This window comes from Engraulis encrasicolus, chromosome 1, assembly GCF_034702125.1.
Source record: "Engraulis encrasicolus isolate BLACKSEA-1 chromosome 1, IST_EnEncr_1.0, whole genome shotgun sequence".
NCBI classification, from domain to species: domain Eukaryota; kingdom Metazoa; phylum Chordata; class Actinopteri; order Clupeiformes; family Engraulidae; genus Engraulis; species Engraulis encrasicolus.
In genome coordinates this window covers 53525408-53543045 of record NC_085857.1, presented here as the reverse complement: position 1 = coordinate 53543045, position 17638 = coordinate 53525408, and the positions used below count along the sequence as shown (strand labels likewise).

The 17638-nt window shown below is 44.2% G+C and overlaps 1 protein-coding gene across 1 annotated transcript in view; it reads left to right on the top strand.

Moving 5' to 3' along the window:
* Window positions 1-16719, top strand: part of mief2 (mitochondrial elongation factor 2) — an 18611-nt gene extending 1892 nt beyond the window's left edge. The window contains exons 2-7 of the mRNA XM_063205967.1: window positions 10881-11056; window positions 11223-11373; window positions 12031-12416; window positions 12876-13145; window positions 13722-13825; window positions 15792-16719. Of these exons, the coding sequence (XP_063062037.1) occupies window positions 10922-11056; window positions 11223-11373; window positions 12031-12416; window positions 12876-13145; window positions 13722-13825; window positions 15792-16251 (1506 nt within the window). The 5' untranslated portion in view covers window positions 10881-10921 and the 3' untranslated portion in view covers window positions 16252-16719. The remainder of the gene's footprint in view (window positions 1-10880; window positions 11057-11222; window positions 11374-12030; window positions 12417-12875; window positions 13146-13721; window positions 13826-15791) is intronic.
* The last annotated feature ends 919 nt before the right edge of the window (window positions 16720-17638 follow it).

Here is a 17638-nt window from a genome sequence, read left to right as displayed (position 1 = left end):
TTAATGAAGCATTGTCAGACATCTTGGTCATAATTGGGTCATTCCACGCCAAATCAACAAGAGCCCGCGCACTTAGGTCTCAAAAAATTCTTAAAATATTACCAAGTGCCCATGGTACTTAAGAGAAACACTGTAAATTTATTTGAATGTAAGCTGTAAGTTATACTCTCCATGTTACAGCCAATTGTACTGGGGGAGGGGGGTGCCCATTTTGTTCACACTCTTTTTTTTGTCAAAGTTCATAAGCCCGCAGCTCAATAACTAAACCACGTAGGAAGCTCATATTTGGCATGCTGGTACATAGATAGGAATAGTTTGTTGCAAAGCTGTCAGTTTTGGTCTGTATGACCCTGCCTCGTCATGGCATTCCCTCAAAGATGATACAAATTGTACTGGAGTTTTTGGCTGTGCTCTGTTTAGGCCTTCAGAAGACATATTTGTGCCCAACATAGCCTCTTGATTTTTCTCCCTTGTAGAGACAAGTAGGAACACTCTCATAAAAATCTATAAATAGAAAGGAAACCCCATCAGTGTTTGACCAGAAGACCTCACAAGTCTGACAAATCATTTTGGGTGTCATTTTCAGAGCTTCAGAACCCCTTGTGGGATTGTCCACAGATTTTTATTTTATTTTTTTCTTCATTCTCCATGAATTCTTCTTTTTAAAAATGCAAATGAGACTTGTCTTATGTGATGTTTTCTTTTGTAATTTCCAACCTGAACATGGGCAACATGCACATTGAGAGCAATATGTTTTCTATGCGTTTCTTCCGCTGCCATCTGCTGGTCAAAAAAAGTAACAACATGACTGAACCTGCTCCCACATTGAACGCTCCTGAAATCATTGAAATTGAAAGGGATACCTGCACCCCTGCACAGGGACTCTCGGGTGATCATGTCTGGGCAAAATTTGCATTTGATTATTTAGTCTTTACATTAAATGTTATTGAAATCGTGTTGCTCTCTTTTTGCATTTTGCCCATGTTCAGGGTAAGGGGGTTCGGGGGAGGGGGGCATGAAGGGCATGAATCCAACACATGGATTGTGAAAAATGGTGCAAGGTATGACACCTAGAAAGGACTTTATAAAGGCTGGTCCAGGGATAATAGCAACTGCACACAAAAATGGACAATCTCAAGGAAAAGACATACACAAGTTTACATTATTGCATAATACAATATAGCATACAAAATATCTATAAGGGAGGAAAATGAGAGATAAATAACTAAAACAAATATCGTTAACCACAAGAGGGATAACTGTCTAAAACAAATATCCTTAACAAGACTCAAGGTGCAATTGCCTATAGCAGGGGTACTCAATTCAAAGTCCCAGAGGGCCAGTTAATTCCTCCCAATAACGCACTCACACCCACAGCAGATATTTAGTTTCCATTTACAGGATGGGAGAAAAATTCTCTCACACAGGGCCTCTATTTTCCTGGAGCACTGTGGGGTGATGTGCCTGCCTTGTTCTCATTGCCACCCTTCAGTATTTTTTTAAATGACATAAGATTGTCAGCCTATATTGGCAAACTGCATTCATAAATTTATTTCTTAGTGAGAAAACCAATAAGCCTGAAGATAACACTTTTCAAACAAATTTTGCTTATTATTACTTTGTTTATGCAGCTCTCGCATGCATAATGAGAATCAGATGCAATAATATGGACCCAACATCTCAGGTTTTGTCAACAAGAAAACGGCACATTTGATGCAATGTTGATTAAATGCAACAGCCAATAATAAATTGTCAAGCTGCTCATAACTTTGTTTGTAGTCTTAAAGCGATGGTTCGGAGTAGAATCACCCTAATGCCATTTGAACCGTGACACCCATCCACCTTTACACCCGAAGTGTTTTCTGCCGCAGGCTTACATCAACAGAGTTGCCGTGTTATTCGATGTTTATTTCGGTTAGCTTGACTCAAGCGCATATGGATACTGGGCACCGTCTCCAAACTTTCCCCACAAAAATAACATGTCATGACACCAAACTTCTGCAGTAGCACAAATATGGTCTGTACTCACGAAACGAAGCATTTGGAAGTTTGGAAATAGTCCAGGAGTTTATTATTATCAACACAAGCCGAATAGCTTCTCTGCTGCTAAAGCTGCGCCAACGTTACTTCCGTCATCTAAGACAAGCATGTAAGAGTCCTCAACGAAGCTCATAATATGCACAATGAAAAGTGAATTCAGCATCAGTATTGATAACGAAAATCCTTGTCTAATTGATAGTAGGTAAGATTTGAAATATCTTTTAAGTATTGCCTTGAAAATATAAGCCTTAATCACAATTCAGTGAAAACTTTTTTAACACTCTCGTCTGGAAGTTTGTTGAAGACTTTTACGGGCTTGTCTCATATGACGGAAGTAACGTTGGCACAGCTTTAGCAGCAGAGAAGCTATTCAGCTTGTGTTGATAATACTAAACTCCTGGACTATTTCCAAACTTCCAAATGCTTCGTTTCGTGAGTACAGACCATATTTGTGCTACTGCAGAAGTTTGGTGTAATGACATGTTATTTTTGTGAGGAAAGTTTGGAGACGGTGCCCAGTATCCATATGCGCTTGAGTCAAGCTAACCGGAATAAACATCGAATAACACGGCAACTCTGTTGATGTAAGTCTGCGGCAGAAAACACTTCGGGTGTAAAGGTGGATGGGTGTCACGGTTCAAATGGCATTAAGGTGATTCTACTCCGAACCATCGCTTTAAGAGGGGCTTAGCACTCCAAAAGAACTATAGAGCTTGAAAGTGACATCACTTCCCCCATTTCATAGGACCTCAACTGCGTTTTTAGCCGAAAATCGTAGCATGTAATCCAATGGTGGTATTAAAATGATATTTCGATCCCCTTCGAGTTGTGCCATGAGCTCCACATATGTTGTTTCTGATATTTTTGTTGAATTTTTCGTACGAACCCCTAAACTTTTTAGAAAGCTGTGTTTCTTCACATTTTTCATGTAGACAGCCTCGGAACAAAACATTGATACTTCTGCATGAATAATCTTTATCTAGCCTCTTAAACAGCATATTTGTAGCCCAGCGTAAGTAAAGACTGAGATCGGAAGATATTTACTCGCTACCATGTTGTTAGATGGTCAGCTTAGGTCAGAGACGTGCGGTCAGGGTAGGCAGGGTAGGCAGTGCCTACCCTGGGATAAATGTCTTAAAAATAAAAACTAACACGTGCTTTAAAAAAATATTCTTCAGAGTTCACATACACAACAATAACATTGATTCAGCATAAATTATGAGCTGTTAAAAGTACAGTATACACAGGACAACGATCAAAAACCTAAGTAATCGCACGAAGCAAAGCGCTCAGGCTTGGGCAGGTTGCCGTGGCAACGCGCAGTCCCGGCTGGTAGCAGAGACAGGCTGAAAGCAGAGCTTTCGAATGCCAGCCAGGCAGCCCGGTAAAGCGGCGTACACACACAAAGCTAGCATTTCGCTTGCTCGCCTACTCGCCACTCTTTCATGGAACGTTCGCTGAAGGTTCCCGCGGCTTTAACTGCCAATGGACAGCCGAGAAGTACCGAACTCTGCACTCCAATTGGTTACTCGCTTACTCGCCTCGCTCGGAGATAAAATATTTTCAACTCGGGATCCGCCCACATCGCATCGCTTGTACAGTACTCGCCTACTCACCTGCGAGTCTCGCTGGGACACATTGACATTCTATTGAGTTCATTCGCTGAGCGAGTAACTAGCAGCGACGTGTGTGTACGGCCCTTAAGGCTCGCTTTTCCTCTGCCTACCCTGCCTTCGGGACTCACTAGAACGACGCCCTTTCGGTACTTACCGCTTACGTCATACGACCCTAAACCTAACCCTAACCCTAACCTTAACCCTAAACCTAACCCTAAACCTAACCCTAACCTTAACCTTAACCCTAACCTTAACCCTAAACCTAACCATAACCTTAAATCGCTTGTTTGAAATATTTAATTACCATGTGAAGTCACGAGAGGGCGTCAAACTAGTGGGACCCAGCCGCCTTCAATGCTGTCAATGTAGAAGTTTGCGCATGCGTATTAAGTTGTCACATAGCTTGTCAATGGGACTAAAAGCAGAGCCTTTACTCTGTGGCGGGAGTATGTGAGCCAATCACAGCGCCCAAAATGAAAAATTGTTACAATTCAGGTAGTAGCCAATTTCTGCCCTACAGACAGCTAGCAACAACTAGCAAGGCAAGGCTTGTTCAAATCTCTAGCCGTATCGGAAAGAAAACATGGCAGTCTTTGTCTTTTTGTCTTTATTATTTTAAAAAATGCCGAGAAGTAGCAAGAAAGACGGTTCAAGTGACAGACAGCTGAGCCGTTTGCAATCGTTGCATTGTGGAAATATTCAACATCAGATGGGTAGCAGCTTCAAGTAGTTTGCACTGGGACAAAATGTCTTCATCATGTCAACCACCCCGGGCTTTTAATGGAACTAGCTTGCATGAAAAACACAGCCTACTTGTGATTCTGCTTTAAGGTAAGATTCATCTAATTATTATGCTGTAGCCTTTTAACATGAACATGCTCAAGTTTTTTCGTGGTGCCTTTTGTTGTCACTTGTTTGTCAGGGTGTTGACATTGAAGATTGGTTGTGCGGTGGTGGACATGAATAGACCGTGTGTGTCAGGCACGTGCACTCCAATACGGCAGGGGAGGCACGGCCTCACCAGCTCCAGATGATTATGATGAGATGCAGTAAATGTGAATAATAGTTACAATAACAGCTATTGTTGTCTAGCATCTGCACCATAACTACCATTTGAGTAGTGTTTAAACTGTTTCACTCGTTCTCAATCATTTTTGTGGCCAAAATCGTAATATTTGCCCATTTCATGTCAAATTCCTCCGAATACGCCGAATTTGGGGCAACTCTGAATTTGCCTCACCCCCGGATTGCGCAATACCTCGTTAACAAGCTTCAGCGCATGCGCCATTTTGCTCATTCTGTGAATGCAACCTGGTAATATTGTATTAAACGTTTTTATACACTTAATAGAAGTATGTATGGTGTGCCCTCATTTCCTGATAATTTTTTACTATTTTCTACGTGTGATTATCATTTCTTTGGCTTTGGCATAACGCCCACTGAAAGATACAGCGGTGAGGCCAGCAGTAGCCTGGCCGCAGACTCCTTCTGGAGTTGAGAGTATTGCTGGCCAGTTACGTCATAGCGAATCTGAAGTTCACAATACTGTCAGTCGGTGTTGTTGGCTAGCTTGTTCTCTTTGACTGCTACAAGTGGATTTCATATCGACACTAAGAGCATTCTCAAAGTTGGATTTCCAAGGGGAAAATATGTGATAAAGAATGGAGGACCGACAGAGCTGAAGGGTTTGCTACTGCAGATGACCGATCAGAAGATTATAACTACCCGATCATTTCAAAGTGAGTGGTACAACAGAAACTATTTTTTTGTTTCCCCTGTGTCTTGTTTGCAACCGGCGAGAATGTGTGGAAGACCATTCGCATGGGATTTTACGACTAACAATTTACTAAGGACGAGCCTCACGAAACACAAATCCTCGCGGCTACTCATATTCATATTCAATGCCAAATTGCTTTGGACGTTTGGTGCGTCTCGAATAGATGTGGCTTTGGATGAACAGCACCGGCTAAAGTAACGTTAGCATGCGCAACTCCAAAGTGAAGGAAAAGAGCGGCGCATGGACCTGGTGTAGGCTACAAGTTAAAGGTAAGATCAGTGTTTCCTATGTGTGTGAAGCCTGTGTTTGTGAGACCCGTGGGGATAGAGTGAATCCGCCGTGATTCTGTCTGGTGTGGTGGTAGCTTTTGTGATCTGAACAGGATTCTCATGTGCCCTGTAACTGTTTGTAAAGTTGAGTACAGGGTACCGTTGAGGTAAATCAAATATACCCGTGTAACTACAAGACTCTGATCTAATTCCAAAGTGTAGGCATAACATAAATGACAGTCCCAAAATATTTGGTGACCATATCGAAGCTTGTGTAGTAATCTCTGTTTAAATGTCGTAGCCTCGTACAAGTAGAGGTAGGCCTACATTTGCACGAGAATCCGGTGCTTATCACTAAAGTTATCACACCAGTTTGTTCGCCGTGGTGCTCAGCGGTCTATATGACACCATGTTTTGAATCCTGTGTGTGTGTGTGTGTGTTTCATTGAGCATCCGCCGTGATGTGGTTTATGTGAGACCACTGTTTGAATCCTGTGTGTGTGAGAGCAGTGGGCTTTGAAGGAGCTTACACTCTTCACTACTCCCCTCCTCTCCTCTCCTCTCCTCTCTTTTCCCATCTCCTCTCCTCTTCTCTCTTCTCCTCCTCTCTTCTCTCCTCCTCTCCTCTCCCCTCCTCTCCTCTCCTCCCCTCTCCTTTCCTCTCCCCCCTCTCCTCTCTTCTCTCCTCTCCACTCCTCTCCTCTCCTCTCCTCTCTTTTCTCATCTCCTCTCCTCTTCTCTCTTCTCCTCTCCTCTCCTCTCCATCTCCCCTCCACTCCTCTCCTCTCCTCACTTCTCCTCTCATCTCCTCTTCTCTCCTCTTCTCTCCTCCTCTCCTCTCCTCTCCTCTTCTCTCATCCTCTCCTCTCCTCTCCTTTCCTCTCCCCCTCTCCTCTCTTCTCTCCTCTCCACTCCTCTCCTCTCCTCTCTTTTCTCATCTCCTCTCCTCTCCTCTTCTCTCTTCTCCTCTCATCTCCATCTCCCCTCCTCTCCTCTCATCTCCTCTCCTCTCCTCTTCTCTCTTCTCCTCTCATCTCCATCTCCCCTCCTCTCCTCTCATCTCCTCTCCTCTCCTCTTCTCTCTTCTCCTCTCCTCTCCATCTCCCCTCCTCTCCTCACTTCTCCTCTCCTCTTCTCTCCTCCTCTCCTCTCCCCTCCTCTCCTCTCCTCTCCTCTCCTCTTCTCTCCTCACCTCTCCTCTTCTCTCCTCGTCTCCTCTCCCTCTGCCGTGATGGTGCAGTGTGGTTTATGTGAAACCACTGTTTGAATCCTGTGTGTGTGTGTGTGTGTGTGTGTGTGTGTGTGTGTGTGTGTGTGTGTGTGTGTGTGTGTGTGTGTGTGTGTGTGTGTGTGAGTGAGAGATCTAGTAGCATTTACTCTACGGAAATGCAGCATGTTTTATTATGTAGGCCTAACTTATGTTAAGAAAGCTATGGCATATGAAACTTATCGGTAGGCCTATTTGATAAATTTACTAAAACTGTAGCTGTAGTATTATATATTTGAAAATCTGATATTGGAAAAGTCAGTGCCTCACCAGCCATAAAGTTGACCGCACCTCACTGGTGTGTGTGTGTTATTATGGACGCGAGATTGTTTTTTGAGCGTACGACATGACTCCATTTCCCTAATGTATTATGATGATGACTACTCAATGCGTGAGTTGTGTGGAGCCTGTTAGCAAGTGCAGCTGCGTTCTTTTGAAGTGCGCGGTGTGCGAGTCGAGATCAACGTGGAACAGGACGATTGACTGGGGATGGTTTCTTCTCACAAATTGACTTAATTTGAAACACCTTGCACAACCGTAGCTGAAGTGTTTGAGAAAACTATCACGCACAAGAATGAGTCTCAGAAGTGGTTTCGTTGGTTTACTCGATACTGTCTGAATGCACGGGTCATGTTTGCAAGCAACCCACCCCCTTCCTACTTTCCTTCTTGTCTGTGAGTGTTTGATTATCAGCACAAAACGCGGCAGTGAAGCAGGAGCTGTTACCTAGGTTGGTTTATTGCTAAATGTAAATCGTTTCCCCCTCACATGCTATGGTGTGATTCACAGTTGGTGAACTAGACATTTTATCTTCAAAAGTAGGCTACACTGTGCCACCCTCCATCCATGTGAAACACCCTGGCATTTGCAACAGAATAAACAGAAGAGCAACAAAATCAACTGCTAAAGCCAAAAGTTAAAGCTTTTCCCCCAAAATGTTGTAGCTTTCTAAATTATTATTGTAAAATGTAGGCCTACAGGTCCTTAAAGGTGTACAAAGTATGGGTCCTGGAGCTAATTTGGCAATTTGGCAAAACAAATAAGTGTAGCTGGCCTTTTCAAGAAATTGAAATTATGTTTTCACTTATTGTTTCAGATTTAGGTCTACTGACAATGTCCAAATGTCTAAATAGTGTAGCCTATTTACTTATTTAGTTATTAGAGCTGTGGTGGTTAAGCACTGATGGCATCTTACTTTATATTTACAGTATTTAGAGAAACATACTAATTTGTTGCACATTAAAGACCATATCAGCATGTTTATGTGAATAGGCCTATTTGCCTATTCAAACCATACCTTGTGGCATAAGGCCCCCCTCTCTCTCACACACTCTCTCTCACACACACACACACACACACACACACACACACACACACACACACACACACACACACACACACACACACACACACACTACATTTCAGATCTGCATGAAAGGGGACTATTTGTTCAAAGTTTTTAGTCTTTTGTAAAAGTTTTTAGCTGATAATGACTCTCCAGATTTGGTTAAAATGCAGGAAATTGCATCTAAGAAATACATTTTTTTCTGGGGGAGGACCGAACCCACCGTTAATACATATATATAAATATATATATATATATATATTCTATATTTACTGCCTACCCTACCATACCCTTCACTGCACGTCACTGGCTTAGGTCCTGTATGGTGTGAAAAGTTTATCAAGCAATTCGTTTTTAGGTACCACTAGTTAGCTGCCAGCAGAGCTCAAACACAATTTGCCTTCATTTGTGTTAGCAACTAGCTACAGCTACTGCTAAACCAATTTGAAGTCCTAACACACTGTTAGCAGTCAAATGTGGGCCATTACTTTCAAAAACGAGGAATAGAGAACTTTGTACATAATTTATTTACAGGCTCTGATACCGTCCTTCCCTTGTACAGTCTACCTTACAATCTCTGACTCAGATGCCACCCTCGTATTCACTACCAAAGAGGCTTGAGACAAGAGGGCTTACTCACGTCATAACCGCGTAGTACGAAATGATGGCGAGGGGAGTACGGAAATGTTATTCTTTTTCTACGGTCAGTATTGGGATTGGCATCAGGGAAGCATGCAATGACACTTCCGCGAGGGTCGGAGTGTGGAACCAGGGGCGGAGCTACAGGGGTGGCTAGGGTAGCATTTGACCCCCCTGAAATCTGATTGGCTACCCCAAGTGCTCCCCCAGAAAATGGACAGTAGCCCCGCCCACTCGCGTTACACGAAGCGCATAGATCTCCCGCAAATCGCTATCGCGAGTGAAGAAAGGATAACCATTTTCCCCACACAACTTTTGATGCAAGTTTGTGTACACACCACCCTCGTGAATTGGGGCATATGGGGTACCATTCGAAAGCTTAGAATGCCGTCTGTCTAATGGTATGGATAGGAACTCTCTGTGTTGTACAATCTGATGGCAATGTGAATGGCAGATGTGTGCTTTTCCATCCTGAAGAAGAAAAGCACTAGAAAAATAACAGCTTATTTCAGACCAAACTCACTCGTTTTCCTTTTAATGAAAAGTTAGCTGTGTGCCATTCAAGAATTTTCAGTACTATATAATGCTCTATATCCCATGTGATAAATCAATAGATTCGTTTTTGGTGGTAAATGAAAGTAGCTTCATGATTAATTCCTGTGAATTCAACTCAAACCTCATGTCTAAAGTCCAAATATTCACTGGCATATGCTAATTGCTGTCTTTGTGTTGGAATAGACTATATACTAATGACTATTTTAAAAGAACGTCCGTACAGCACCTACATCAACCTAATTTTACTAAGTCTCTGATGCAGAAACTTTTAAGTTCATTTCTGAGAATTCTGTAGAAATGTTGAAAATCTGCAATAGGGCTTCAGTGAAACACTTATCTTTATCATCTCAAATCACTATATGATTCTCGTATACACAAACACAGATAGCCTACAGGTGTACACACCTGTCTGTGTATTCCAATGGCTTAGCACCCAGGTATTAGGCATTTTCCTTCCAAATAAGAGCAGCCATTCATATCACATTTCTAAAAAACGTATGTTTCTCACATTTCTGGCACATCTACATATTAAAAAATTACTTCTACAATGGTTAAAATGTATTCAGAAAAGGCAGCTAGCAGTATACAAAAATGGCCATGTTTTTACTTGGAATGTGATCTTTTCTATACTATTTTCTCTCCGGAAATGACTGTGTGGTGTTGGGATATGTAGGCCTAATTTGAGTTAAGTTCAGTCAATGTAAGGCACTATATGATTCTTTGTAAATCTTACCATTTGCAATGTAATGGGTTTCTGAGGGTCAAATCACAAACAACACAACACAACACTGTGTGGAACAGGTCATAGGACAGCGTGAATGTTTGTCAGCTGTCCTTACCCCCAGCAATTACTGCTGACCAACAGCTGCCGTTAATTTGGCCACAAATTATCTGTCATGGTGTCGCCCCCACTGACCATGCGCAAGGGAGTACGGAAATTGTATCCATCGCACCCACTGACCAATGACCATGCGCATGCCACGCTTCTTCCTAGCGCCCGAGGCGCAATTTCAAAATAAGAGTACACAGCGCGATCGGACAAAAAAAAACAACACATTTTTGAATGTGCATCGAACGTCTGATTTATAATCGTAGAAAATGTTGATATCGCGATTAAAATTGAAATCGAAAAATCGTCCAGGCCTAGGTGACGTCATCAAGAGGCCACAAGGAGGCAAGTGAGCAAGGGAGGACAGGAGTCCGCATATTTGAAAGAATCCCATGTATGCATTTGAATTCCATGTGTGTATTTGAATCCCATGTGTGTATTTGAACTCCATGTGTGTATTTGAATGTATGTGTGTATCTGTATAAGCTACTGATCTAGGGGTTGTCTGCTTGGCTGACCGTTTGTCATGTAATCTCCTTGCAGCCCTGTGATTGGCTGCAAGAGTCGGACAGGAACAGGAAGTGATGTATTTCCACAGCAGGAGGCGGGGCCATGATGGGGTGGGAGAACTTATTGACTTCTTATTGGCCAATGCCCGCCTCGTCATCGGGGTGGGAGGAGCCGCCATACTGGGCATCGCAACATTGGCCGTGAAACGGGTGAGTGATTATAAGTTTGTGTGTGTGTGTGTGTGTGTGTGTGTGTGTGTATATCTGTATATCTGTATATATATATACTGTATGTGTTTATTTGTTTCTGATGTATAACTTGTACCTGTGTGTGTGTGTGTGTGTGTGTGTGTGTGTGTGTGTGTGTGTGTCCCAGCTGATTGAACGAGCCAGCAGGTCTGCGGAGGAGAATAAGCCAATCACAGATGGCTGGGAGGAGCTTAAGCTGGTTAGTCAGTCCCCCAAACAGCTGAAGAAGGAATTAGAGGGCGTGGTTAAGAAGAAGATCGCCGCGGCAACCAAGAAAGGTTTCCCTCTCTCGATCACCCTCTGTAAAAGAGTAAATTGGCCTACCTCAAAGAGTTGTCTATTAGAGCAAGATTCTCCAAACTCCACCAACCCGATGCAAAGGAGTGTGCTCAAGTTTAGTCTCCTAAGGGGGCTTCATCTCTTTCTGTGCCATATGGTGACTGTTTGCATAAGATGTGCGCTACCGCCATCTACAGTGCTAAGGGAATTCCATTTATTCTCAACCTAAAGTCTCCAAAGGTCTCATAACTGAAAGTCTCCTAAAGTGGCGTTCACCTGTCATCACATGGACCCAGGAAACATTCTGGCTTGATGTATCTTGCTCTAACAGACATCTAGCAGTTGGGTGGTGTTAATTTAGATCCTGTAAATACCTCTAAGTCACTTTCGATAAAAGGTGTAATGTAATGTAATGTAATGTACATAATCTTCCTTAACTACCATGCAAAAGAAAACCACCCAGCACACACTTACATACGTAAGTACATTCATGACGCGTGTCTGCGGGTGTTTATGATGTGTATGTGTGTGTGTATGTGTGTCTGTGTGCATGTATGTGCGCGTACTTACGTATGAGTGCGTGTCTGTATTTGTGTTCGTGTGCGTTTGCATCTATATTCGTGTGTGTGTGTGTGTGTGTGTTTGTGTGTGTGTAGGTGATCTATCGCTCCCGGTCGACTCCTCTCCACCCCCCTCTACGCTTGAGGACGATGACTCCGGGCTGTGTCTATCGGGACCCGGACGCAGTACTACAACCACGACCTCAACCTCGACCTCGAGTGTGTGTGAGAGGAAACGGAGTGTGTGTAACATCCCACTGCAGCAGCGCCTTGAGCGCTACTACGCGACGCGCGTGTGCGTGTTGCCGGACGCGACCCAGCGGGCGCAGAGGCGGGCGCTGGACGTCGCCACGGAGATCCAGAGCTTCCTGCATTCGAAACACGCCCACATGCCCCTCGGGGAGCTGCGATTGGCCGGCTCGCTGCTGGACGACCTGCAGGTCATCAGGCCAGACCACGCCTCCCTGCTGGTGCACCTGCAGGTACAGACACACACACTTACACACACACACACACACACACACACACACACACACACACACACATACACACACACACACACCTGCAGGTCATCAGGCCTGACCACGCCTCCCGGCTGGTGCACCTGCAAGTGTGTGTGTGTGTGTATGTAATACAGGGGTTGGACAGTGAAACTGAAGCACCTGTCATTTTAGTGTGGGAGGTTTCATGGCTAAAATGGATCAGCCTGGTGGCCAAACCCCATTCATTGCACATTGCATTCATAAGAGCGACCCTGCGTGTCTGCGTACGTGCGTGTATGTGTGTGTGTGTGTGTGTCTGTCTGTGTGAGTGTCATATACTTTATATGTGTGTAATATCTCTTTGTTTCTAACACTACGTGTGTGTGTGTGTGTGTGTGTGTGTGTGTGTGTGTGTGTGTGTGTGTGTGTGTGTGTGTGTGTGTGTGTGTAATATGTAAGGTGGAGGAGTCGCTGTGGTCTCTGGTGCGAGGCGAGGACACCTTCCTGTCCCACCCCCAGCTCTTCCTGATTCGCAGAGAGAACCTGGAGTTCTTCCCCCGGGGGCGGAGCTACTGGGACCAGTTCCTGGTGGGCGGGTACCTGTCAGCTGCGGGCGTGGCCGAGATGATGTCACGCTCGCTCACCGAGGCGCTCAATTGGCCGTCGCTAAGCGCCACACTGGAGGCCGAGGTGCGGCCCGTGCTGGGCGGCGATGACATCACGCTGGAGGTGCGTCCCTATTGGTTGAATGTTTAATCTGTGGAATGTGTCTATTCTTTTCCATTATGATTTATTCTTTTAACTTCTCAGTTCATTTCAAAGCATTTTTTTTCATATATAATGTAAAAGCATTTTATACAGTTGTGTTTACGTGTGTAACGTAACATAGTCTTTTTGTGTAGATGGGCCGCCAGCGGGCCTGTTCACTCTTTGGGCTCCAAGTCTAAACCCAGCCCTAACCCAGGGATGTCAAACTCAGGCCCGGGGAACAATAGAGCCATTATATTCGGCTTGCGAGATCTACCATATATGATGGGAAAGTGTGTGTGAAGTTTAACTATGCCTGTGAAGTGGATGTATTACGCACAATTTTAGTTAAAAATAAATGTTGAGTTCGGCCTGAGACTTCGTTTCAGATTGTGATTTTGGCCCTCTACCCCTGCCCAGGGGTAAAGTGTGACTGAGTCACAGGGGCCCAGTGTATATACGTAGAGGGCCCACACAGTAGATATGGCTGGAGGTGGGGGTCCATTGGAGCTGACCCTAACCGCTTACCCATGACTGCTCCTCTGTTGATGTCCTCAGGTGCATCCTATTGACTGTAGCGGTGGTGACGGGGAAGAGGAGGAGACGTTGTTTCTGCGCGTGCTGCCCACCGTGCATCTGGGAGGGGAGTCTGTATGTGCTAGGTATGTCACAGTAAAGAGTCTGTATGTGCTAGGTATGTCACAGTAAAGAGTCTGTATATGCTAGGTATGTCACAGTAAAGAGTCTGTATGTGCTAGGTATGTTACAGTTAAGCCCTATTCCGACGGGACTAGTTTTATGTATGGACATGGGGTAATGTGATTTTTATCTCAGGATGTCGGTAAAAGAAAAGGCCGATTCGGACTGGATTGAAATATCTCAGCAAACGAACAGAAAGTAGGAGGGGTTAGGCCTACTCATCACGCACCTGTGACTGCCCTTGTCATCACGCGCGTGCCAACTCCACAATATATTATTATTTTTTGAGCACATTATTGCGCATTCATGGAGGCATTTGGTTCCGTGGAACAATTCTAATAATTGCCTGTTGGTTTACTAACCCATCAAAGTCCATTCTAATGCGTCTGCATGCGTGTCCTTTCATTTGGAGAGAGCGTTTGACCATGCTGTCCGATTTTGAAAGCGAGCACAGCTTGGAACAACTCTCTAAAACAAAACGGTTTACTGCAAGGCTGTAATGTTTGCAAGCCCGGAGAGATTGGATATATTGTGCGTTCCGTGCACTTAATCAGACATCTTTACATAGGGTCGCATTTGGACGGGATTAGTATTACCTACATGAAACACTTTTTACTTAACGGTTATTTTCAAAAATAATAAAGCAGATGAAAAGCATTTTGTGATATGATCAACAACCTATATGTGTATTCTAATAGTTACAGTTGTAATTTAACACAACCGTTAAGGTATCACGCTTATTTTTAACTTTGAATGAAGTAAAGAGTCTGTATGTGCTATGTTACAGTAACAAGTCTGTATGCGCTATGTTACAGTAAAGTCACTTGCATCCACCTTATTGCCATACACATTAACCCAATACTTTTCAATGCTTATAGAGCTACTACAGGATTCCTTGTATGTTGGCCCTGCCGTGGCCTAGCGGTGGGGCTCTGGGTTGCTGCGCCGGCGACCCGGGTTCGATTCCGGCTCGGGTCATGTGCCGGTCCTTCCCCGTCTGTCTCACCGCTCGCTTCCTGTCTCATTCTTCGCTATGCTATCCAAATAAAAGTTGAAAAAAACATTTTTTTAAAATATATATATATTTTAAAAAGATTCCTTGCATGTTAGTCACACCTTACACAAGTTGGCGGCCATCATGGTATGCTAAACCCTCTGTGAAATATGAGTCTCACATTTGCTTTCCTTGACTGAATTGACTGTTTGAAAACTGGGACTGGGATTCAGGGACAATAACCCCACAGTGACGTCAGACAAGTTCTGTTTTGAAAGGAAAAACAACCAATTCAAGGCCATGTGTCAACGCCACTCATGGATGCAGCTTAACCTGCAACTTAACCTGCAAAGGGATACTGTCCCATTTTTGTAAATAAGCTTATTTTACACCTCTCCTTGAGTTACATAATAGTGTTCTCAAAGTTTACCTCCAAGCTAGACGTTAACAATGAGTCCTATGAGACCAGCTAGACCAGTTAACTGCTAGCTTTGAGGTAAAATTTGCACTGCCATACCCAGACAACGGTTGAAAGTATATGAGAACAGTAAAACCCTATTATTCAACTCAAGGGGAGGTGTGAAATAAACTTATTTCCAAAAATAAGACCGTATCACTTCAAGAGGTTCAGTAGTGTTGTGATGTCGCTTGGAAATGATAAACACGGCATTATCTGTCTGTCTGTCTGTCTGTCTGTCCATCTCTCTGTCTATCTATGTATGTATATCTCCCGCTCATACAACAGAATATGTTTGTGTGTGTTTGTGTAATTTGCCTTTGACAATTACGTGTGTGCATGCACAATTTAGGCCATTTTTTAAAAATGCATATTCATATTCAATGATATACATATTGACATATATCGATCATTCTCTCTCTCTCTCTCTCTCTCTCTCTCTCTCTCTCTCTCTCTCTCTCTCTCTCTCTCTCTCTAGGCCGCGGCTGCCCTGCTCACACGCCTGGTTCTGCAGTCAGTACCCCCGGGAGGCGGGCCTTCTGGCCAGCCTCGATCAATCGGACGGCGGCATTCGCAGGAAGTTGCTGAAGACCCTGAAGGCGGTCTGCCGCACCAGCCCGGCCCTTCGGCCAATCACGGCCCGCCACCTCAGCAGCCTGCTGCTGCACCTCTGCCAGGGGGAGCAAATCAGCAACAGCGGTAGCGACGACAACATCGACGACAAGGAGAGACCGCAAGGTGATTGGTCCCCACAGGCCTTCAGTGGGCGGTTCCTGCAGGCTCTGGAGCAGCTGATTGGTTACCTGGAGACCGGACGGCTGCCCAGCTACTTTGCGCCGGCTGTCAATCACCTGCAGGAGCTGAGCGAGGAGCAGACGGACGAGATCGGATTCATGATCTACTGCGCACTCACGCAGCCCGATATACTGCTTATATAACACACACACACACACATTACATATACACACACACATTACATACACACACACATGCTCATATAGTTCACAGGCACAAGCAGCCCGACACACTGTCCATCTTACACAGAGAGACACACAGACACACACTCCAATATACTGTTCATGTAACACACACACACACACACACACACACACACACACACACACACACACACACACACACACACACACACACACACACACACACCCATTGTGCCGAGAAACTTTTAAATGGACATGGATTGATTGGTGTGTGTAGAGAGATACAGTATAATGTAATGTAATTGAATGCACTGCAATGGAGAGATCAGATTGTGTGTGTGTGAGAGAGAGAGAGAGAGAGAGAGAGATGGTGATGATCATGATCATGATGAAGATGGTGGCGATGATGATGACAAATACATTTATCACATCTTCATCTTTGGAAAGTAATAAACTTAACATAAGTGAGTAGTGTCTCTTGAGTAATCTTGGAAGTGTGTGTGTGTGTGCGTGTGTGCGTGTGTGCGTGTGTGCGTGTGTGTGTGTGTGTGTGTGTGCGTGTGTGCGTGTGTGCGTGTGTGCGTGTGTGTGTGTGTGTGTGTGTGCGCACGCGCGCGCAGTATATTCAGTCTATAAACATGTGTGTGTACATAGTACATAGCCTGCAGAGCTGTTGTGTGGTATAGGGGGCAATGACCTACAAAGTGGGCCGCCATCCTACAATCACACTTTTAAATAATATAGTTATATGTGGTCAAGAGTGGAGCCCCCCTGTATAGCTGTAGTTTTTCTCATGAGAATAGATTAAGGACACACAGGGGACCGCCATGGCAGGCAGGCCTACTGATTAGGAAGGTTGTATTAAAATCAGAGGGTCGCAGGTTCGAATCCCACCATTCCACTCCCTACCACACTCCATGGCTGAGGTGCCGTTGAGCAAGGCGTCTCACCCCATAAAGCTCCTGCACTGTAAAAGGTTTACCAGCTGCCTCAGAAGTCCAACTTAACTGCAATCCTTCTTGTAAATTGTGGAGCTTCGAAATGCATGTTTGAGTTCAAAGCTCCACACAACTTACAATAAAGATTTAAATGAACTTGGAATTTTGATGCAGCTGGTAAACTTGTGATTTCAAGTTAAACCATGTTATTTCCATTACAGTGTATAGCAGAGTTAATTAACTATACAAGTTATCATGACTTATCACTGATATTATTTTTATACAGTGAGGGACTGTAACCAATACCCTGTAAATAACTGTGAGTCACTTTGATTAAAGCGTCAACTACGTGTAATTTAATGTAATGGCACGAGATGCTGCATTAATACTGCACCAAGGACTGTAACCTACCCTGTAATATCTGTAAGTCGCTTTGGATAGGTCACCAA